This window comes from Hemicordylus capensis, chromosome 2 (assembly GCF_027244095.1).
Source record: "Hemicordylus capensis ecotype Gifberg chromosome 2, rHemCap1.1.pri, whole genome shotgun sequence".
In the NCBI taxonomy this organism is placed as follows: domain Eukaryota; kingdom Metazoa; phylum Chordata; class Lepidosauria; order Squamata; family Cordylidae; genus Hemicordylus; species Hemicordylus capensis.
Window position 1 is genome coordinate 319,673,607 of NC_069658.1, and position 24,168 is coordinate 319,697,774.

A 24,168-nucleotide genomic window follows, 5' to 3' on the forward strand; every position below is an offset into this window, starting at 1 on the left:
GTGATGCTCTGTGATGGCACAACCATTAGTGGAAGACCTTCTCTAAGACACATACAAGACTGTGTAACAAGTGTTGTGAAAAGATGTGGGGAAGTCCTGAGTATCAATCTTGTGGAACAGTCATTGCAACATCTCTTAGTGCAAGGAATAGTCTCAAAAGATGTTTCTTTATACATCACCTATCCAACCTCCCTTGTGCAAATGCACTGTTACGATGTTGGCCACCATAAATAATTAAGATTCAAAATTACGAATTTCCTTCATAGTTTAGATCAGAAGAGAATAAACCACCTCCTTGACTTTTGCTCTCATTTTATGGGTTTCTGCGTTGTGACATAAATCATAAACCTGACACTATATATAGATTGAAACCTCTCACTTTCCCTTACTTTTGTTTTATTCCTTATTTTGGACATGATTTATGTCTTCTACAATGGCATAGTTCTATGATTCCTTGTGGTGTTCTGAACAGGCCTGTGCACCACCTGTGCTGCCTCTCCCCTTCCCCCGCCAAATCACAGGAAAAGGAAGAGGAGAAAGCGGTGAATAGGGGAGGATTTGACACAGCTGGTGGCTCTCAGACCCAGTTCCATCGTGACAGCCAGGAGCCTCCTGACAGTCCCAGCTGTTGGAGCCCCCCTGCTGTTGTGGTGGAACTCTATCCGACAGTTCCTTATATAGGGCTCTGACAGGTCTGTAGGACCCAGCATGGCACACAGTCGTAGTAATATCACAACCCCTGAATGTACGTTTGATGGTTTATCCCATCCATTCCTGAAAAGTATATGTTTTTAAATTGCAGGAAATAATTATTAGCCTTTTCTAGTTTGTCTCTGATGTATTAACAGTATAAAGGGAGATTTGGAACTCTGTTCTAGAAAACTAGTGTTTCGATGGCATGTACTGTAAAATTCCGTCTGTCTCCGTTAATAGTCAATCTGTGTTTTCTAATAAAATGTTCACCTTTTAAATATTGGAGGTCAGCATTCAATGTTAGAAACACCATACAAAAGAAGCTGTATTTGTTTAGTAGCTTTCCCAAAGAGTTTTGAGTAAAGCATGGCAACAAAGAGATGGTCTCTGTGATAGCACTCAGGGTGTGGAAATCAATTTGACTTCTTCCCTTAAAGACTCTTTTCTTTTAAAGACTCTTTCTTAAAGGAGGCATTTAAGTTGATGGGAAATTGATTACCTCTGGCTGTTTCAATTGACTGTTTGATATGCTACCCTGTCAGCATTGATTTGTTCTAAAGTTGCTTTGATTGCTTTTTAGACGTTTTTTAATTGTTAGCCACCTTGGGTCCTTTTTGAAGGTGGGAAGGTAAATTTAAAAATATTCAAATAGCTAAATCAATAAGTGCAGTCATAATCTTGAATTGAGATTTAGAACAGCTTTTTCCTATTTAAAATTGCCATCTGATCAGATTTTGTTCTGTTTAACAAAAAATCTTATTTGCAGGTAGTAGAAGCTCCTTTAAAACCTCAAAAATGGTCACATACATGGTACTTAGGATACCAAATATCTGATCTTTCAGATAAGTTCATTGTGATGAAAATAACTGGTTTATATGGGGAAATGTTTTTCACAAAATTGCTCATTTTTATGTTAAAATGTTTATATAAGGTTAAAATGCACAGATTATGGACTTTTTAATTTGCTCACAACTGAGGCAGTGTGAGCAAATAAATGAATTTTGCTGTACTTGGATCACTTTGTTATATTGTGCCTCTGTACTAGATGAATTTATGGATGTTAGTCCCACTGAGGTAAAAAATGGGTGCTTGTTTTGGATCGGATTAAGACTTTCTGCAGCTCACTTGCACTGGAACAGACTCACTGATTTTTGTAGAATGGGTTGTAGGCTTTGGATTGTAGCTGTGATGTTCATTATCATGCACACTATCTTGTGTTGCTCCTATTAGTTACATAAACAAGAAAAGCAGAGAACATTTGCCAACTTATCCTGGTGCACACATTACTGAGTGCTGAACTGCTGCTATTTTGGCAACACTAGTGGTGAGGTGATTTTACTGGGAAGAAAAACCTATAACCACTTTAAATATTTTGTGTATCATAGGTTCGCTAAACATTTTTTAGAAGAACGCAAAGGGAAATCAAAATTCTATACTGTATGACTAAAAATTGTTAGGTTTTTCTCCCACACTAGCCTAAACTTGTGCCAATGTTTACTACTACTCCTTTTTCAATTATCAGAGAATATTTTTGAAATTTTGGGTTACAAAACAGAACTGAAAATTTAAAATACTTTTGCAGAGCGGGCAGCTAAAGTTGCTGAGCAGCAGGAGAGAGAACGAGCAGCACAGCAACAGCAGCAGAATTCCTCTCCCCGGGCAGGCACTCCTGTGGGGGCTCTTATGGGGGTGGTGCCGCCACCAACACCAATGGGGATGCTCAATCCGCAGTTGACACCTGTTGCAGGTAAACAAAAAACAAAAAAACCAGGGACTCTGACCATTTTTTCCCTTCACTTTTATCAAACTCCTTCATAACTGGACACTATTCTTGGGTCACTTTATTCTTCCTGAAGAAAACGTTTAACAACCTTTCTCCTTAAACCTTAACTTTAGTATATCCTGATTTTGACCACAGATTTTGCCCTTAGTCATAAGTATGTGGTTCTGTCCTGACCCAAGCCTGCAACACCTTATTTTGTAATCTGCAAACCAGCTCCTGGTTTGTATTGTATCGTATCTGTTAACTCTATTTATTATGTTTCCTTTGAACACTGCAGAATCAGCAAAGCTTGCAAAGAGTTAATTTTTTTCTCTTCTGGCATGTGGCACATCTACATCTACAGAATTATTAGGCTCCCATAACTAACATGTTCTTATATTATTAGTAAAGACTGAGAGGGAATGTAATATAACATCTTCATTTGAGGGTTAATTTGGGGAATTAGCAGTTAGGAAAACTGCATTTATCTATAAACTGAACAAGAGAAGAGACCTCAAAAAGTGTACTAGAGATGGCATATTGGTTCCTAACTTGCATGAGGGCGATGATGCTTATGCAAGTGATCTTTCTGCCCCCTGCTGTACCTGCCCAAGAATCCTCTCTTAAGAGTTGAGGCTTTATGAAGGGAGTGGAATGAGTGTGTAGGCTCCAGTGGGAGCAGAGATCCCTGGAAAATCAGGCACAGGTAACTTTTTCGAATGGTACTTTCTGCAAATGGCTGTGTTCATGGAATAGCTCCCCTCCTCCTGCAGTCCCCTCCCACTCCCCTCCCAAGTGTTTCCCAGCCATTAGGAAACGGTTTTCAAGGGGCACAGAGACTATTCTGTAGAGGTGTGTACTGGGAAGTATTCTTGTATGAACTGTGTTCTGCTTGCATAGTTTAGGATTCAACCTATGGCTTCTAAGACCTACCATGTTTCAAGTCACTGATTCCTCTTCAGAAGCACTGGTTAAACAAAGCAGTCTTCTATAACATCTTAGAATTACTTAGAGGTATTTCCATTTCTTTGGGATTAATGCCCCACCTCCCTTTCTTGAACCAGTGTTCAGGAACTGTTCCACTAGCTCAACTAGTTCCACTAGCTCAAGAGGACTTTGGCTTGTGTTGCCTGAACAGCAGCTCCCCTGTCGTATTACAAACCCCTTTTGAAGTTATGTGGTGTTTCCAAAGCCATTTGACATATGACATGTGCTGTTCAGACAAGCAAACCTCTGAATCCTGGTGTGCAAGCCTTTGGATGTCCATAAAATAATCCTTTTCATTCTACCCTCTAAACTGAAATTTCTTGGAAGCCATTTTTTAGGAAAGAGCTGTACCTGTAGGACTTAATGATCAAACTATTAACCAGGATTTTCTGTGTGTTTACAAACAATGTGCTAATTTACACTTTGTAGGGCTCTGCAGCTTGTGAACATTTTTGAGGTAATCAAATATTATAGTTGGGCAAAACACAGAAAAAAAGAAACTTTTTTCCCTGGTCAGGTGTATGAAGATTTCACTTAATTTGTTTTTTAATTCTTGTGTAGTTAATGCAATTGTTTATCATTTTAGAACTTTATTATTATTTACACTAAATAGCTTTTTCAATTAGTATTCTAACCTCTTAAAGAAACCCAGCGAAACCATTTTATATTCAGTGACATTCTCAGCAAATATTATTGTCTTAACTTTCCATAATAGGCCAGTTTGATCCATAATGTGATATCATGCTTTGTTTAGTTAAACCATTGTTTTGTGCTATGTCTGACTTCAGCCTGCATATAAACATGGTTTACTTGAAGCCAATAAATAGGATCTAAACATGTGGTTTGAAGTTGACTTGCAAACAGAGTTTGTGTTAACTGTGGTTTTGTGCTGTCTGAATTCACAAACCATTGATAAACTACTGTTAGAGCCATTGCTTCACCTCGAGGCAGCTGCACAATGACAATGAGGATGAACTTACAACTTGGTGAAGTTGAGTCTTGAGCAGATGCAAAAGAAAAGCAGACAAACAACTCTAAATCATAATTTGCCTCTTGTACATCTGGAAGCTAAACCATGATTTGGTTTTTTAACTACAGTTAGCACAAACCATGGTTTCATTTTACATCTGAACCCAGCTTTCATCAAATTCATTGATAAAAACATTCTGCTGAAACAGTTCCTTTACCTGAAAATGTTTTTTGAGCTACATATACATTGCGTGTGCACACACACATCCGTCCTTCAATTTTTTTAATACTTGCTATTGATTATCTCCCTTTGATTTTGTCTTGATATTTGTGATCTATATGGTCACACCTTTTCAAATGTAGTTTGAAAATCTAGGCAGTTGATATAATAACTGTATTTTTGTAGGGGATTGTAACTGACAAATGTTTTTCTTAAAATATATTGTCAAATTTTGTCCCTTTAGCACCTCCTGCCAAATAATTTCAGATATTTTCTGTAAGACTTGTATTTTTCTTTCTCTCTTTTTCTTTCTTTCGTGCTGCTTTCAAAAATACTTTATGGCCCACTAGAATGTACATGCTTCAGCCTGTATCTTCCTTGTTTGCCACTGTGGCACTGTACTGTGAGAAATCTTTCACTCACACTTATGTACATGGACTCAACAACATTGAATCACTTTCTCCTTATGCTCACTGGCTGACCTATTCAGCCATGGGTAGTTCTGAGCTGCCCACACTGCTGCAGGCTCCTAAGAAGCCATAGGTAGTCTTTTGTGCAAGAGCACAAATGTAATGCGCCTTCACTCCAGAAGCACTATTTCCGTTGTTTACAATCTAAGTAGTACTTCTGGAGTGTGAGCACACTACTTTAAGTATTTGTGTACCGGAAGTTTCCTAGAAGCCTGTTGCAGCATGGGCAGTTCAAAATCACCTACGTTACATTATGAACTGTTGGCCAGTGTTCTTTAGATCCAAATTACTGTTAAGAATCTGAAGTCTCCAAAACTAGTATATAGATTTCTTTTATTTTGGCAATGTCTAAAATACAGTTAAGAGTCAATTTTCTGTAGCTTCTACTTTGAAGTCAATAGCTAATATAATCCTCCAGGGCTAATCACAAGCTTTCTGTGATGTAATTAATGTTAGTGTAGCAAAAAGATTATTTGCCTTAATTTTGATGGAAATTGATTTTACTGATTTGTATGATGTGATAAATTGTTTGCTAAACATATTTCATTCAATTTATTGTTTTATTGAGTAATGGAGAGCTAAGATTAGTGGCTGAGTTGTGAGCCAGGAAGTGCTCCAGCTCAAATTTCCTCTCGGCCCTAAACTCTCAGGATGGGTTCTTGAGCAAGCCACATTTTGCCCCTGTTCCAGTGTAATATGGCAGTGATAATTCTAGCTCATCTTGCAAGGCTTCCGTAAGGATTATTGAGATAGTGTTTGTGACTTATTCTGAATATAGGTAGAACGCATTATCTGCAGGGATTCCATTCCTGCATATTACTGTGGGTAATGACACCGCGGATAATGAGTCACTGAGTCTATGAGATTGTAGGGTTAGGTTTTTAAAAACTTTAAAAATAATAATTTTAAAAACCACACAAAAATGGGCCAAATAAAGTGCCCTGCCATGCTCTGTGGTTCTCCTGGCATCCAGCAATGCCCCCCAAGTGGTCTCAAAAATTGTGGATTTATTATTATTGTTGTTGTTGTTAATGACCTCTTATTATTATTTATGACCTCTGCGGTCACTTCTGGCCCTCTAGGAACCATGGATACGTGGGTTTTAACCCTTTCGTATCTGCAAATAATGAAACTGAGTGTCAATTAGACACCCGTGAATATGCAAAATCACGGGTATAGAATCCATGTGGAACGAGGTTCTCCTGTACTTGAAAAGTACAATATAGAATAAGAAGTGTCCTTGTTATTGAATGGCAGTTCATGTCATTTATTGCTAGTTCAGTATGAAATCTGAGTTTACAGTTGAATATTCCCAGATGAATGGGAATTTTGTTTTCTGGGAAATTGGTTTTATTAAAGGTAACAATGGAGGCTAGTTCAAGAAATACTGTATCACAGCAGCTTCATTAATGAAGATTTTGCTTCTGTAGTGGAGTTCACTCTCTCTTTTGCGTATTTAATGTTCATATAGAATATTAAGTGGACAGCATCAAACATCAGTATGTGCACACTGTACCTATGTTTGTAACACAACATCCACAATGGAGAAGATAATCTCCCCGGTCATTTTGCTGGTTTTATTTTAACTATTCAAGTTGAGTCTCCACAGTCAGCTTAATAATAATAGCAAGTAATATTTAATAGGCACACAAGAGGTCTATCACTTCCAAGCTTCTCTCATAGGCAGTTTCTAAATACAAAGAAATAATTGCCAGAAGTTATCTGTGGTGATGGTTCCAGTCAAGCAAACAATCAAGCAATTATTTTGTAGTAGATATAATGCATGAGTTTATTATGTAGTTACTATAGTATGTAAAAATTTAACATGCATTGAAGGTGAAGGACTGTGCAAAATAAAAATATTAGTGCTTTCTAATTGTTACTCAAACCTTTCACATAGCTTTTTCAGCATTATTTTATTGGCAGGAGCATAAGTTAGTAATGTTCCTATTAGGGGTTTTGTTTTGTTTTGTTTTTTAAGTTGTGTAAGATGATTAGGATCATTGAGCCGATCACTGAGCATGATGGAAATTTTCATGACATATCTTCTGTGTCATAAGGCATGAAGCATGAAAGATAAAAGTCTTGCTTTTTAATACTTGGTTAGACTATTAAAACAGAAAATATTTTTAAAAGAGACACATTATCTTTCATATTGGGCCTTAATGAGGATGCATGTGATGTGAGGCAGAACAGCCCTATCTATGCAATGTTGTTAATTTCCCATTTGTAGAAATAGTTGCATAGAGCATCGGCTCCCAGCCTTGGGTCCTCAGATGTTGTTGAACTACAACTCCCATCACTCCCAGCCACAATGGCCAAAGGCCATCTGGGGATCCAAGGTTGGGAATCTCCAACATGGAGTCATTTTGGCTAGGAATGATGGGAGCTGTAGTCCAAGTACACGTGGGAACCCCTGACATAGAGCAGAAGTGAAATAGTTGAACAAATGGAATGCTTGGGTTTTTTACAAGAATTTTTTCCTATTAAGCTCCAGTTCTATCCTACAAACTTTCAATGTCTTAGATAATAATATTGTATATATTCCTACAATGAAACAGTTTTCATTTGCTTGCAGCACTGATGCCAGATATTCAGTTTGTTGCCTCACGAAGAATATGCCAATAAGCTAACTACTAATCTATCCCAAATACTGTATTTGGGACTGTGACATTGTTTGCAAGAAACTAATTGTATTAGTATAGTGGCAATCCTGAAAGTGCTTTTGTGCGGGTAGTGCATGTCATTATTGTTTTTGATCATTTTGCATGTCATTGATGCATGTTTGAAATTTGTTGTGTCCTTCAAGGCATGATAGGTGGTTATCCACCAGTGCTGCCACCTTTACAGGGCCCAGTTGATGGCATGGTTAGCATGGGCAGCATGCAGCCACTTCACCCTGGGGTGCCTCCACCCCACCAACTTCCACCAGGCATGCCAGGCATCCCACCACCGGGTAAGAATGACCTCCTCATTCACTCATTATCTCGCTTTTCTGTTCTCACTATTTAACCAGTTACTGTGGGGAAAGGTTTACATCTTCTGTATTTCTAGCTTGAACTGCTTGACTCCTGTTGAATTCTCCAGGTATGTCTAGTTGTGTTAAAACATGTGTTGCATTGCTGGAATATGCAAAGTATGTTAACTGAATATACTGGCATGTTGCACATGTTGGCAGAGCAACGTATGTGATTCATCCACCAGCAAAGGAATTGATCAGTGAAAAAGAAGTACAAAATAAGTCAAATGGCTTGACTTTACCACTGGTGTGCAATATGGAGGCACATACTTTCTGTTCCTTTTGAATCTGTAACATCATGTTATTAATTAAACTAGACCTTTATCTAAAAGTGCCGTGCTTTCAGAGCCAGACATGAATCTTCATGCCTGTGCACCTCATTTCTGATTCTTACATGCATTATTAGTGTTCAGATAAAACATTTTAAAAAATTACGCTCAGGTTTATTATCAGAAAATGGCATCAGTGCAGGTTTTTGTTTGTTTTTTTATAAACTAAACTGAAGGGAATATCAGTGCTTATAGTAGTTTAAGGTTTGCCTTTTAGCCTAGAGACTCAGATTTCAGTTATCTTCCAAGGTTGTTACATACTTAACATTAAACGTTCTTTTGGTGATGTGGATTAATATATATCCACCAAGGTGAATGACAACATTAACTAACTGCAACCAATTCTTTTTGTTGCCTTTTTGTCTCCAGTTCTAAGTCATTTTAGAGAACAAACATGCAAAATCTTGAGCACTGGAGACAGTGTGATGTCTTCCTGACAAGTGGAGAGAGGCCATTGTTATTATGGAAACATCACTTACTGCCCACTTCTTATCCTTCTTACTGTTGCTTATTTTTAATTCACTTCCACACAGAATACTCCTCTTCTGCATGCATTAGATTTGCATGTTGTTAAACTGTGGGCAACAATCAATATGGTTTGCCTCCTTTTATTTCACAGTAGTAACAGCAGTATATTTCCCTAAATTATATTTTATCATGAATCACCGTTTTAAACAGAAAAGCCTTTTTGCTTTATTGACTGCATTCTAACTTCTAAACAAGAATCAAGAATTTGATGATGGGTGGAATACAAACAGTAGTTTTGAGAGAAATGTGCCATGGTTTCTTTGTAGACAAGCACACTTTACTGTTCAGTTTGAACAGTCATTAAGATCGTATGGCTCCTTTACTGTCTTTACCAGATATTTTAAAGAGATGCTTTGTTTGTGTCATCAGATAGGGAAACTTTGGATAGAACAGATTGCATGCTTGAAATTAAAAGAGACAGATTAAAACAGGATCCTCAAGAAGACTCCTGCATTAATGCTAAATAAAATGTGGTAAAGATGAAAGAACAGGTATTGCTGTACTCCAACAAGCACAGTTGTTTCAAAATTTCTCCTGATTTCAGCAGGACTTCTGCAGGGCACTTGGACAATTTCCATCATACTTGTTGTACAGTATGCATCAAACAGTAGGGTTTGATCCATTATTTCTGCATTCTGTGGTAGAGATGCTGGTTATTGGGTGAAATAATATCAGATGGAACCAGAAGAGATGGCAACATGATAGGCAACATGCTACATCTTTATTACTTTTATTAAAAATACTACATTAGGGGAACTATATAACAATAAATAATAGTTTTAGGCTGCACAGGAATATGTTTTTATCAGAAGGAAGACAACTTTTTGTCAGCCTGAACTAAGACTCTGATTTTGTTTACATTTTAAAATGCAGGTGTTATAGGCCAGAGTGTTTCCTCCATGGTAGGACCCCCAGCTCCAGGAAGTCCATTTGGACAGCAGGTAAATGATTTAGCAAATAAAGGTAGCAAATAAACTGTAGATTTTAATGCATATCATATTTTACATTTGAAAATCTTATAAGTCTATCCTAAGACTTGAAGAATCTGTCCTTCAGTGCTCTAGTATGAGTCTTTTTATTTGCGGACATTGCTCTTTTATTGCATCTTGTCTGACTTTTGAGATTCAATGATGCAGGAGTTAGAGAATATAAAGAACACTCCTCAATCATTTCCTAGCAGGCAGTGCCTAGTGAATTATCAGATGTCAGAATGCCTAAACAGATTTACAAGTGTTAAGGTGGGGAAGGAAACATCAATCTATCCTGTAGACAAATTCTTGCCACTGCTTCTTGACTGTTGTTTTCTAGCCCTGGTCCATACCTCCCACGAATCTCTTAAGTACCATTCTGTTCTCTCTAATCTGTGAACAGTGGTGGGGGGACAACACATCCAGATTCTTTACAAATCTGGAACTTGGGTGACGATGATTTATTTTTGTTGGGATTATGTTTTCCTTGATATAGGATTTGAAATGTTTATACATGTTTTGTCATAAACCATATACAATCCGGTTGTCCTGTGTGATCTAAAGTTTCTACAATACCTGAGAATAGCCACTATTCCCTTGAGGGCCTAACTTTCATATATGTTTGATATAATTCCTTTTCCTGTGTTCATCCCATGAACAATGTTTATTCACCAGCTCATTTCAATAATCCTTTGTAAAATATGATATGCATTAAAATCTACAGTTTATTTGCTACCTATCTTCTAAAATGCTTCCTTGGTGAATCCCTTACTATTCCAGATGGGTATCCTTGGTCCACCAGGCCAGCAGGCACCGCCTCCCTATCCTGGTCAAAATCCAGCAACCCAGCAGGTCATGCAGCAACCTACAACTCCTATGTTCGTCTCGCCTCCACCAAAGACACAGAGGCTTCTTCACTCTGAGGCTTATCTGAAATACATCGAGGGTCTTAGTGCTGATTCAAGTAGTATTAGCAAGTGGGACCAGACCCTTTCAGGTAAGACTACATGCATTAAGGAGAGAGACCAAATAATGTTTTTGAGACCACCTTTTTGACTGTACCTTTGGTATTCTACATCTGTGTACATATCTAAAATAGCATATATTTTTGTTCTTGTTTATAAACAGTTGGAAGCAGCCAGACTAGTACTTGCATGAATGGAAGATGTTCCTCTCCAGCAAGGAGGAGAGGTGATTTTTGCTGAATCCCTCCTTCCATCTTCAGCCCTCTGAAAATATGTCCTTAAAGGTCCCCCAATTTATAATGCTCTTTGCTTTGTTCTGAGGTCTCAGAGAAAGAATAGAGCTGCATAAAAAATAGCAAATATAAATGCAGATAAATTGTTCCGAAATCCTATTGAAGACTCTAGCCATTTTTAGTTCTAAATATAATTTTTGTATATCCCATTATAATGAAGATTTTAAAAATAATTTAGTGATTGTGTATTGCTATCATGGATTGGAAGTTGCAGACAGTTGTGCTAAAATGTTTATAAAACACTGGTTAGATGTGTGAATGTTTTTGCAGTACAGGCCCTTGTTATTGTCGGTGGTTCCATTCTCAACCTGTAGTAATGAATAATGAAACCTTACCCTCATGGGAATCTAGGGGTTAGGTTCCTAACAAAAAGGGGGGACAAAAAGCAGGGGGGCAGAAATAAGAGGATAAAATCACATATTCTCCATCTCTTCAGCACTGCCTCCTAACCCCCAAAAGGGTCAAATTTGGGCAAATATTCACCAAAAATACTTTATTTTTTAAAGGCACAAAATGGCTCTCCACTGTAAAATGGCAGCCAGAATGACACCAGATGGCATTTCCAGGTCATTTCCGGCCACTCAGAACCATGGATTGGTGAATTTTGCCTTTTTTTCTACCTGTGAATAGAGAAACTGTGTATCTCTGACCCAACCACAGATACGTGAAACCGCAATCCACAAGTCCATGGATAACGAGAGCCACCTGTATAAAGCAACTTTTAAAATGCAGGCATCCAAATGAGATTTCATCTAGCTGTGTCCAAGGTTCTGTTGATTTTCTGTGGACTTCACTTTCATGTTGTATTTGGGATAGAGGATATTCTATACTGACTTCAGTGGAGTGTCAATTTTACCTTTATAGTAACACTTTATTTTGGTCACATTGACAGGTTGTACACATATTAAAGAATTTAAGTCAAGTTGAATCAAGTAACTGCATGACCTTTTACCATTTCAGCACGAAGACGTGATGTCCATCTCTCAAAAGAACAAGAAAGCCGTCTTCCTACACACTGGTTGAAGAGCAAAGGGGCCCATACAACAATGGCAGATGCATTATGGCGCCTTCGAGACTTGATGTTGAGAGATACTCTTAATATCCGTCAAGCATACAACATAGAAAATGTTTAATATTCTTTCGATACCGACATATAAAAAGTTCGTGGAACAATAGCTGTTTTAGTTATTGGTGGGAGAGGGCAAACTGTTTTTTATTGCATCTTACTGTACATTGCAAGATTGTTTTTTATATAAGGACACTTTTAATAAGCATATTTCACTTTTTGTTATGTTGACTTTTCTTAAATATACAGACTTGTGCATATGGTTCTTTGAAAGATGATCTCATATTTGGTTATAAATGCAAAACAAGATTCCATCCTTTTTCTTCACATTGAGATTCCGATGCCATCAGTTTTTTGTTTTTTTAAGCAGCAAAATAGTGTTTACAATTTAGCTAAGAGAAATATGAAACTACTTCTGATTTACATCTTAGCGGAATGAGCATCCATGTGCTTGTGTGGTAGTGACCAATACATCACGTGAATGAAAAGGCTTTCTTTAAATAAAGTGATCGTGAGTGGGGAGGGGATGGAATTGACTTAGTAAATTTAAGACTTCAAATACTTGATTGTTAAAAGGATCCCTTGAGATAAAAGGAAAAATAGGCAGTCCCTTCAATTAGACAAATGCCTGTTGGTACATGCAAGTTCCAAGGATGGTTTGTGTTGATGAGTTCACTCCCTATGTGAAAAACTTTGCAAACATGGAAACTTGGATGTGATGTTAGTCAGCATTGGCCTAGTGAGAGAATATATCAGCTACTGTGTTTCTCCAGAATGAAATTTGTGCTCATCACCATGGCAGCTTTCTTTAGGGAGATAGTTGGGGAAGCATAAGTGTAAAAAGGTGCACGTATTTCTTTGCTTTCTAATGTGCTTTTAAATTCCCAGAATATTTTAACAGAACATTTTAAAAAACAATTTGGGGCTTTTAAAGTATAGGGCTTTTATTGCCAGGACCTGCATATAGGATTCTTTGACAGTTGAATCAACAGAATTAGATGTTTTTCTGTTCAGTTTCAAGCTAATACTTCAAGTCTAATGCAGATTTTAGCTCTGATATTAGAAGGTAAGTAACGAGACATGTAGAACAGACATTTATGTAAACATATCTAGCTTCTTTAAATATGTGTTCTGTTAATGATTTGTCATTTTGACTTTTTTGTGGGGTTTTTTTTAATAAGAATTATTTTATTTTATTTACTCTGATGAAAGCACTGTTGTCCAGGTGTTCCGAATTTTAACATGCAATGCTTATAATGTCAACAAAGCATAAGATTCATAGAGAGGAGACTTATGACCTGATCCTGCATATATTTATTTAGAAGTAACATACATCTTAATAAAAAGTACTTCCAAATAAACTGCTTGGGATCACAGGCATTGCTGTTACAACAATTGCCTTCTCAAATAACAATGGTTGCAATCCAGAGAGCTCCTCTAGGCATGTAAGAGATCTGGGGTGAGGCCAGTTGGACTTTTGACCATTTTTGTTCATTTAATTTGAAATTAACAAAATTTCAAAAATAAATGAACATCCCAGCCTGTGGAAGTTAGCTGTTCAGTTCTCTGGTTTGATGCCTAGCTATATAGTTATCTATACATAAAATGTATATAGTAGGATTTCCTAGTTTCACAGCTTCCCTCTATTCAGGCAATGTCTCCTGGTTTACAGCAATACTTTTTGAGTTTGTAATTTTTTTTTCATTTTAGAAAACAGCTTTGAGTTGTGACAGGAGTTAGAAAGGCTTATGAATACAATACAGTCTAAAAGTAAACATGGATTCAGAGGAACAGTTTAAAAACGTTTGCACCAACCAACAAGATAAACCTTACATAAATGTGATTCAAAAAACCTTGTGGTGTTAGAAGCCTTGCTTAATTATAATTTGATTTGTGGCCTTGTTGGCTTCAGTGAGTGAGTGGTTCTCTAGGAAAGCAAACTTTTGTTGGACCAGCTTTTAGTTTACCCTGTGAAAGTTATGTCCCTTTACCTATTCTCAATAGAAATTAAGAAAATGTAACCTATGTAAAATTAGTTGACATTTCTGGATCTGTTTCAGTGGTACAATGTATAATGATCATGGCAGCAAGTAGCTTGTGTAAAATATAAGCCAAATGGTACAGCTCTTCACATGAGGTACAAACGTAAAATTCAACTTAACATCCCCAAAAGGAATTGTTTTATATGCTTAAAACTCTACAAGCTGTGGTATATACATCCTTAGTTTATATCCTTTTGCAGTATTTTAAAACCTCATTGAGATACAGAAGTGCTGCTTCCCACCCCCACCCACCCCGGTGTGTGTATGCACCCAGGAGTTTCCCTGAATAGAATTTGCAGCCATTCCCAACACTAAACCAGCTCAGAGCTGAGAACTGCTGAAGTGAGTACATGTGTGCTCTTCTGGATCGTGGCCACTAAGTTTCAAATCACCTCAGGCATTGCAGTTTTCAACAACAAAGTCAGAAGAAGCAGGCATAAGTCCTAGTTCTAAGAACTACCATGAACTTTTACTAATACAATCACTTGTTTTAGGCGTTGCAAAAATGACACCAAAGAACCTGGAATTTATTTATTTATATTTATTTTTGATATTTCTTTGAAGAACAGGATGAGACACCTTTTTTTAAAGCTATATAACTCAGAAGGAATAGTGTTGAATAATCTGCAGCATTGTCTTTCCCAGATTTTTAAACTTGAAGGCAGCTTTATCACTCCTCACCACTCCAGGAGTAAACAATCAGAACTGTAAAAGGAGGCCTTAGCCCTTTTTTTGGCAGTGCAGAGCACTCCTCCTGTACCCTTAGGCTGGCCCTAATTATTTTAAAATTTAATTTATTCCAAAATCATGTCTCTGTGTACTGGGGGCATTTCAATAACATGTAGGATTTAAGATTTGATGGCTACAATCCAGTATTGCACAACCAGCTAACTGAACTATTTTCTAACAATACATTGTTGAAAAGAACAAACCATGTCTTCTTTGTGGCCATTTGAACCCATTGTTGTTTTTCACAGCCACGCACTGTATTGGAATAAAATAACTTTGAATATTCAAATAAAAGTATGGGAAATAGTTGGCTTGCATAAGTGGAAAAAAATAAATCTATTTCAGTTTGCAATTGGAAGTGATTACCTTTTCATCTCCTATTCTTTATTGCCCACTCTTTCCTGAAAGAGCAAATGTGTTCATGTAATAATTCAAGTTGATGTTTATAACTTTTCAGTGCATATGCTTTTTGACCTGGTTAATCCATGCCTCATTTTTACTCCTGGCTGTATACTCCAATGAGTAGAATTATGAGTCAATGTGCATGTACTTCTCAGTTTGTCTTTCTGAGGCTTTTTAATCTAAATAAAAATAGTTTGCTATTTGGATTAACCAGGTTTGATTGTTCCATTGAGATGTCTTATTTAGTTTCAGGTAGCTCTTTTCATGCAAATTTAGATGTGCCCTGTGAAGAAAGCACAGTTTCGTGCAAGCTGTACATACGCTTTCTTTCCATGTTTGACCAGATTTGAGCTATGTGGGATATGCTGGGAGCATTTTCAAATTGAACCCAACTAGAAAGCAGTATGAAGTGTCATAGTACACAGCTGAGAAGCAAGCAACATACAAATCCACAGAATCCAAGGAGCATATGTTTGATAATCTCATTAAACTGAGCAATATAAACCTTATACTGGGATTTTTCTCCCAATGTATCTGGATATTAAATAATTGAAATGGCTGGATATAGCCATTGAAATATGCTGGTTTTCAACCTGAATGCATTAAAATATATGTAGATGTTCATTTTTGACCCCCACCCCCAAAGCACATTTGATTATTTCTATGTATTCGATGAAGCAACCATTTATTATACTTATTATTTATAATTACTTATTATACTATTGTATTTATTACTTCTCCACATGCCTTTGGAATAGCCTTAGGGCAAGTACAGTGGCATTGTACGTACACTGGAAATAATGTAAGTAGCGCTCCTGAAGTGTAGGCATGCTGCTTTAAGTATCCACGCTCCTGCACAGGACCACCATCACTTCCTGGAGCCTGCAGTAGTGCAGGATAGGTTCAGAACTGGCCTTGTTCCATTGTGGAACATGTGGGTCAGTAAAATTTAGACATGCCTGATTATCCAGCCCGGTAAATCATACTATTTTAATTCCTACATATACAACTTATGTGTGATATATGACTTACATCTTCCATGTTGTGATATCTAGTTCTGGGATAAGATATATGAAGGTGCATTTGACATCTTTACTAAATATATGAGTAATCAAATACTAAGAGCACAGTACTGTGTCTCACCCTCAGAAACTAACATGAAAGTCTGTTACCTTGATATGGAAGCTGCTTGGAGCAATCTGAGCAAGTGCTGAATGTGGGGGGGGGGGCTGCAAAATGTTGGTTTGTAATTTATGACATATGGAAGTAGAACTACATGAGCTTGTTCAAGCTTTGTAGCACCAGTGCATTTGCCTCTCTGTGAAAATCAAGAATGCTGTAGTATAGCTTTCACAACTAGTTGCTGATCTAAATGTTGAAAGGTTTCAGCTGGGTGTGGCTTCCATATGTTTTATCACGCAGCTGGAGATGCATAATGGATATGAATGGCTCTCAAAGGTATGACATTACACGGAGGAAAAATTTCTACAACTGGTACATACCATAATACTTTCAAGCACATCTAGTCAAAAAGCTTCTTAGGTAGCAATCCTATGCACACTTACCTGAAAGCAAGTCCAACTGAACAGAAGAAGGCTTACTGAGGAGTAAATGTTTTCCATGTTGCTAGAACTGCAGAAGCCTCTGCCAGCATAGATTCTGAGCTATGTTTGTAACATTTTTCTTTGGGAATTTCTCATGTTGTCAAATTGGCCATGAGGTCTATAAAACTTCCTGGGTAAAGTTCAGATTCAGCCCTGAACAAGCTGTCAGCATTAAAACTGCTTTGCATCTTCAACTTAGCTGATTCTCACTTAGCTTGGTCAGCTCCTAGCTATATAATACTCTTCCTTGAATTCTGACCACAGTTTGTGAGAAACTTTGCAGTGGCAGCAATAATTTGATATTAGTTTCTGGAGATTAACTTCACCAACCTGGCTCAGCCTCAGTCCACTCAGACAGGCTATTTGATCAGTGTCTAGCCTCCACAATATTTCCATTCCCAGCCTAATGCCAAGGTCTACACAGAATGCAGGGGTGAGTTCATAATTTTTGATGTCTGCCTAAACTATAGATTACATGTGAATAATTGGATGAGTAGATAAAGTTGTGTCCAAGAAGTGAGAAGGATGCAGATCACTAATCCAAAGTGGGGCACTGTTGTGGCCAAGAGGCAAAAGGGATGGATAGAAGTGAGCCTGCCCACCGCCCATAGATGTAGGTCCTGGACCTAGGGTTCCAGGTTCAATAGAAATGACTCTTCACAATTCTGATTTGTGTGGCAGCAACTTCTATAGTAAATTAAGTAAATATAGTAAATTAAATTCACATCCCTAAATTATAGCTAGCCCTTGCATACAGAAACTAACTGTGCACAAGATCCTCTGAGGCTGCAGTATGTCCATATAGCAGAGTTATGACTTCCTCTCAGGTTGTCATCTCTTCCTATATACTTCCCTCTTCCATAGCATGGAAAGTTACTACAGTTAAACCCGTCACCTGGTGAGGAGGAAAATGCCTTGGCCTGCGCTGGCTACCTTTCAGGACATTTGGTGGGATTAAAGATGAATTATACATGTATGGACTCAGAACAAAATGATCTCTGTAGGGATCCATGATCCTTCTGGGTCTTCTGCCACCTGCACAGGAGGCCCCCAGAAGAATCTATAGCTCTGTTTAAGCGTTCTCCAGACCTTTAAGGTGTAGTGATATTGGAGTCTACAGAGCTGGCTGTAGAGCGCCTCCCTCTTCAGTTCCTTCTCATCGGCTGCTTGTGCTGCCTCATGAAGGATCCTTTCCTGTTCCCTCATTCCTGTGAGAAAGTGAATATTGTTATTTGGACTGTTTTCTAGGTTTTGATAGGACTGTTCTCCTGACAACTTTTTATCTAGCTTTTCTGTGTCTGACCTGGACTGTATTTTTGACTATTGTCTCTTGGACTTGCTACTCTTTGGATTTTTTACCTCAGACTGTCTTTGATTACTCTCTGGCTTGTGTTTCTGATCTTGGCATTCTAACTCTGATTGCGCGCTGTAAGCCAAGTCCACATGGAAGCATTCAGGTCCTGTGGATAAGGAGGCCCGGAAATTGGACTCTATGGCAAGGAGATTCTACTCTGCTTGCCTTTCCCTTAAAGTTGCCAACTACTTGGCCTGCATGGCCAAGTATCAGCAGTTCCTCAGGAACACATCAAAAGATGATGTTGCTGATCTTCCTGAACCCTTTAAGGCCAAGTTCCTGTCAACACTCTCCAAGTCTGCTGATCTTACCAGACAACACTTGGGCACAGCCAAGCACCTGACGGAAACAGAATTCAAGGTGCTGGCTGGGTCCATCGTTCTCCGTCGCCATGCCTGGCTCAGGTCCACCCCTCTGGAGCCAGGCATGAAGGACAAAATTGAAAATCTGTCGTTAATGACAAAGGACTCTTTTCGAAGAACATGGATGAGACGATGGAGAAACTGAAAAAGTCTCATTATATCACTAAGACTTTCACTGAGTATAAAATTTTGTCCTTCCAACATGGGTACCACCCTGGTTACAAGCAGCGGTTCCCTCCCCGGCCTTCCCAAGACAGAGACGATTTCAGATGAGGATTTGGTAGTACTCTAGGCGCCCCTTCCATCAGCGCCAGAAGGGCCAACAGAAATCAAAGCCTCGGGACCAATCCAAGCAGTCCTTTTAACGATGAGGACCTGGAATTATCCCCATTATCTCAGCCTCTATCCATCTTGCTCCCTTCCTGGCGTCAAGTGACATCAGACGCATGGGTGTTGTGCATAGTGGCCAGTGGCTATGCTATTGAATTTGACTTTCTGCCCACCCATGTGGGCATAAAATACACCCACTCAACTCCTATCCTTGAAGAAGGGGTTTTGCTGCTCCAGAAGGACACCATAGAACCAGTTCCATTTTCTTCCATGCATTCTGGCTATTATTCCAGATACTTCCAGGTTTCTAAGAATGATGGGGGATCCATCCCATCCTGGACTTGAGGGAACTGAACAAGTTTGTCAAAACTTCTAAGTTTCACATGACCTCCCTACAGTCTATTCTCTTGTTGTTGTGGGAAGAGGAGTAGTTTGTGTCTTTAGACCTAAAGGATGCCTACTTCTCCATCTCCATAAGGCCTTGGCGTTGCCAGTTCCTACGTTTTTGCCTGGGTACAAAGTACCAGTACAAGGTGCTTCCATTCGGCCTTTGTACTGCCCCTAGAGCTTTCACTAAGTGCATGGCAGCCATCATTGCCTATTTGCACATACAGGGCGTTTCTGTGTTTCCCTATCTGGATTACAGGCTTATCACGGCTAGAGAAAGTCCACTCTGTTGTTCAACCTGCTGGTTATTCTCTTTCCTGGCAGATCTGGGGCTCAGTGTGAGTCTGAAGAAGTCTTTCCTGATCCCCCCAGCATGTCATCCAGTACATTGGTGCAGCCTTGGATGGTGGCAAGAAATTTGCATACTTACCTGTAGAACACATTCAGGCCATTTTCTCCATGGTGACCAGTCTACTCACAGGCATTGGGCTCAGTCCAGCCAATGCCTGCTAGGCCTTATGGCTTTGTGCACCATGACTGTGGCGAACGCACACTTGAGGATGCGGAGACTACAATTCTGGCTGCTGTCTGTCTTCCGGCCAAACCTAGACAGTCAAAACAAATAGTTAGTTGTTCCAGATAATGTCTTGTGAGACCAGCTCTGGTGGCCCCTACCTTATTCCATTTCTCAATGGGTTCCCTTTCAGGAACTGAACTCTACGATATCAGTCACTACCGAGTTTCCATGCAGAGTTGGGGTGTTCACTGTGGTTCCCTCCGGGCACAGAGCCTTTGGAACTCCCAGCAGCAGGAACTCCATATTAACCTTTTAGAGCTCTTCGCAGTTTCCCTTGCTTTCAAGGCATTCCTACCTGTTATCCAGGGCCAGGTGGTTCAGGTCCACATTGGTAATACTACAGCTATTGTCTACATGAACCATCAGTGGGTCACTGTATCCATGTCCCTGAATAACCTTGCATTGCAATTGTGGGAATGGTGCCTGAGATTTGATATCCTACACATGGCAATACATATAAGGGGGAGGATAACATTTTGGCTGACTCCCTTAGCCAGGATCTCTTCTTCTCTACTCTCCTTGAGTGGGAACTGAACGACTCTGTTCTGTCAGATGTGTTTGACTCCTGGGGTGTCCCTGCAGTAGACTTATTTGCCACTGCACAAAATGTGAAGTTTCCTGTTCTAGGGTGAATATCAGCCCGAACTCCATAGGGGATGCTTTCCAGCTGCAATGGAAGGACAAGCTGTATTACCTCTTCCCACGCTTTCCGCTAATGGCCAGAGTGGTGGCGAAAATACTGCAAGAGTACATGCAGTGCATCCTGGCCTGCCCCAGTGGCCCAGGCAACCCTGGTTCCCAGCTCTGCTTCAGCTATGCAAGAGCTCTTACCTTCACTTTCCACCTCAACAGGACCTCCTCACAAGAGACAGGGATCTGGTCCTACACCATGCCCTTCACACCCTCTCGCTAACAGTGTGGAGGCTGAACTTTTAGATGAGATCCTATTAAATGAGAGATGGAACTATATGTGCAAATGGAAGCATTTCACATCCTATGCATTTGCTAAGGGCTTTGACCCACCAAATACTTCTCTACCTCACCTCTCTCAAGGGTTTGGGTTTCTCAAACACCTCCCGGGCTGGGACGGCAAGTCGGTTTTTGTTCACCCTGACTCTGAATGTTTTTTGAAAGGGGTTAACAACCTGTACCCCCCAGTGTGGGCGCCAGTTGAGTCGTGGAGTCTTTCACTTGTACTGTCCATGCTTACAGGGGCCCCCTTTGAACCCCTGTTGTCGTTCTCCATGAAACTGCTATGCCTGAAGACTGCCTTCCTTGTGGCCATCACATCTGTGAGATGTGTAAGTGAACTCACTGCACTGAGAGCAGATTCCCCATATACTAAATTTTATCTGGACAAGGTGGTCCTGTGTCAGGATCCTGCCTTTCGCCCTAAGATCATGTTGGACTTTCACATCAACCAGGACATCATGCTCCTAGGTTCTTCTGTTACCCATCTATGCCTCTCAAGTGTTCTGTGCATGCCTTAGATGTCTGCAGGTGTCTCCTTTATTTCCTAGATTGCACAGAGGCATTCAGGCGCTCTAACAAACTGTTCATCTCCTATGCAGGAGCTAGTAAAGGTTTCACCATTTCTAGACAAAGATTGCCCAACTGGCTGGTGCAACTGATTTCATTCTGTTAGGTGTTCAGCTGGGTGTTCAGCAGCCCTCCAGAATTCAAGGTGTTCAGCTGCCCTCCAAAATTCGGGTGCATTCCACTAGGTTCATGGCTACCTCAGCTGCCCACATGTTAGGCATCAGTATGAAGGACATTTGCAGGACTGCCACTTTGTCCTCAGACTTGCCCTTTGTCCATCACTACGCTGTGGACTTGCAGTTTGCTTCAGAGGCCAATTTTGGTTGGGTGGTCTTAAAGAAAATACTGTAACCTCTAGCACCCATCTCCTCTTCACGGGAGCTAGTCACTCACCCAGTTGTGAGGGACCTTGGATCCCTACGGAGATAAACAGGTTGCTTACCTGTAACTTCTGATCTCTGTGGGGATCCATGGTCACTCACAACACCCACCCAGCCGTACCCTCTGCTAGCTTGGCATGAAGTGTTTACTTAGCTGTGCTGCTGTGGCTTGTCTACTGTCTTCTCTATCTCTCAATGTGGTCAGTTCTTTTGCAGTGGCCGATTCAGGAACCGAAGAGGGAGGCGCTCTACAGCCAGCTGTGTAGGCTCCAATATCACTATGCCTTAATGGGCCAGAGAATGCCTAAACAGAGCTACAGATTCTTCCACGGGCCTCCTGCGCAGACACAGAAGACTCAGTTGTGAGTGACCATATATCCCCACAGAGATCGTAAGTTACAGGTAAGCAACCTGTTATTACAGAATGTCCCTAGTGTGCATGAGTTACACAAACCTGTGGCTAAGCATAGTGAAAAAACAAGTTAGAAACAAAGACAGGAGTCCCTGCTGTGACTTGGGTCTTAATTAAGCCACATTCTCACAATGATGGGAAGTGTAGTTAAGACTTAACCGGGATTGCTCAGCCCCTCATGCTCCCATTATACATGATGTGAGAACCCAAAATTTCCAGGCAATCCTGGACAAACTTTTGCAATTAAACGTTTAACCCAGATCAACACCCAGGTGGTTATCATGCTGTTTGACTAGGATTGCCCCCAAATTCTGGGTTCTCATTTCACACTCCACAGGAGCACAAGGGGTCATTGTGAGAACATGGCCTTAATATACACATTTTATTTTGTCTCTTTTCCGGTAGGGATGTGCCCAAACCATGGTTTAAAGCACGGTTCAAGCACTCTGAGAGAAATTTAAAAGGGAACTTTAAGAAAAGTTGGAGAGCAGGTGCTTACCCGCTCTTCACTGCCCCTTCCACCTTCCTCCTGGGGCAGCGCTGTCCCAAAAACCCCCACACACCATCAGCACACACATGGTGCCCGTGCAGATGCCATGTGCATGCTGATGGCATGCAGGGCTTTTGGGGACACACACCACCCCTGGAGGAAGCTGGAAGGAGAGCGGGTAAGCACCTGCACTCCATTTTCTTAAAGTTCCTTTTAATTTCCCTCAAAGTGCTCAAACAGTGCTTCAAACTGTGATTCGGGCACATCCCTATTTTCTGGCTTAGGGAGGCAGCACTGTTGCCCAGTCCCAACTCCTTTTCATCTTGTTGTGACTGTATTGAGGGGGTATTCTTCAAACTGAGAAATTTCCCATTCTTTTTGTTCAAGCCCTCCTTGCCATTGAGTTCCATTAGATCTGCCTATCTGGTTGTCTTAAGTGCCCTGAGTCCACAAACATTCTGTTACACTGGGGCAGTTTTGGAGGAAGGGTTGACTGCCTTCCCCCTGTATGTTTGTGAATTTGATGCATCTGCAGGTTACCCTGATTCTACCAGTACCTCCATCTCACGCACAAGTCCATCAGGATAATAAGTCCAACTCTTTCAGAAATAGATATATGCTGCTGACAGGTGTTCTTCCTTAACCTATTTTATCCAGCTCTGGGAAGAAGTCAAACTCAACATGCTGAACAAAGGCATGAGGTAACTGCTGGAATTATTTTAGAATTCTAAGTCATTCAGGGTTCTAATTGTACAGTAGTACAGGATTGTTAATTTTATAAATACAATATTTCACTAGAATGTTTCCCAAGGGCCAGTAAAGCATGCATTTCATAGCAGTGAAATGGGAGATAAAGGTTTGCAGGGTGACAAGCTGTTAAGTGACCAGGCTATGTGTGCACACAAGAGCACATGTGTGGCTTTCTTTAATGGGGATGCTGGAGACCAACCATGTAGCAGGAGGCTTCCCTATTCCTACATTGCACAGTGGGAGCAATTTTTGTTGATCTTCCCTGCCTCTGGAAGTGCTCTGTGCCTTTAAAAAAAAAAACCCTCAGGGACATAGTTTGAAAGGCAAAAATTGCTCCCCTCTGCACACCACTGTACTGGGGAAGTCTCTAGCTTTGTTAGGCAGGATGTCAACCACTGACTTTTGGCCTTCAATAACTTTACTTCTCCTACCAGCATGTTTCAGGGAGTCATCGGGGCAGAATCTGATTTGTGTTTTTCCATGAAGGACCAAGTGCTCTTCAGGCTGGACTTTACATTTATTCCGGAAGTTACCACTTTCT

General features: G+C 39.9%; 1 protein-coding gene across 8 annotated transcripts in view; it reads left to right on the forward strand.

Moving 5' to 3' along the window:
- Nucleotides 1–15,648, forward strand: part of PBRM1 (polybromo 1) — a 115,043-nt gene extending 99,395 nt beyond the window's left edge. For 6 of the 8 annotated variants that reach the window (XM_053292198.1, XM_053292197.1, XM_053292193.1 and 3 more), the window contains 5 exons: nucleotides 2,276–2,440; nucleotides 7,911–8,057; nucleotides 9,851–9,918; nucleotides 10,726–10,942; nucleotides 12,164–15,648. In XM_053292198.1, coding sequence (XP_053148173.1) covers nucleotides 2,276–2,440; nucleotides 7,911–8,057; nucleotides 9,851–9,918; nucleotides 10,726–10,942; nucleotides 12,164–12,336 — 770 coding nt within the window. In that variant the 3' untranslated portion in view covers nucleotides 12,337–15,648. The remainder of the gene's footprint in view (nucleotides 1–2,275; nucleotides 2,441–7,910; nucleotides 8,058–9,850; nucleotides 9,919–10,725; nucleotides 10,943–12,163) is intronic. The other 2 variants (XM_053292201.1, XM_053292200.1) reach the window with 1 other exon arrangement.
- Nucleotides 15,649–24,168: the final 8,520 nt, after the last annotated feature.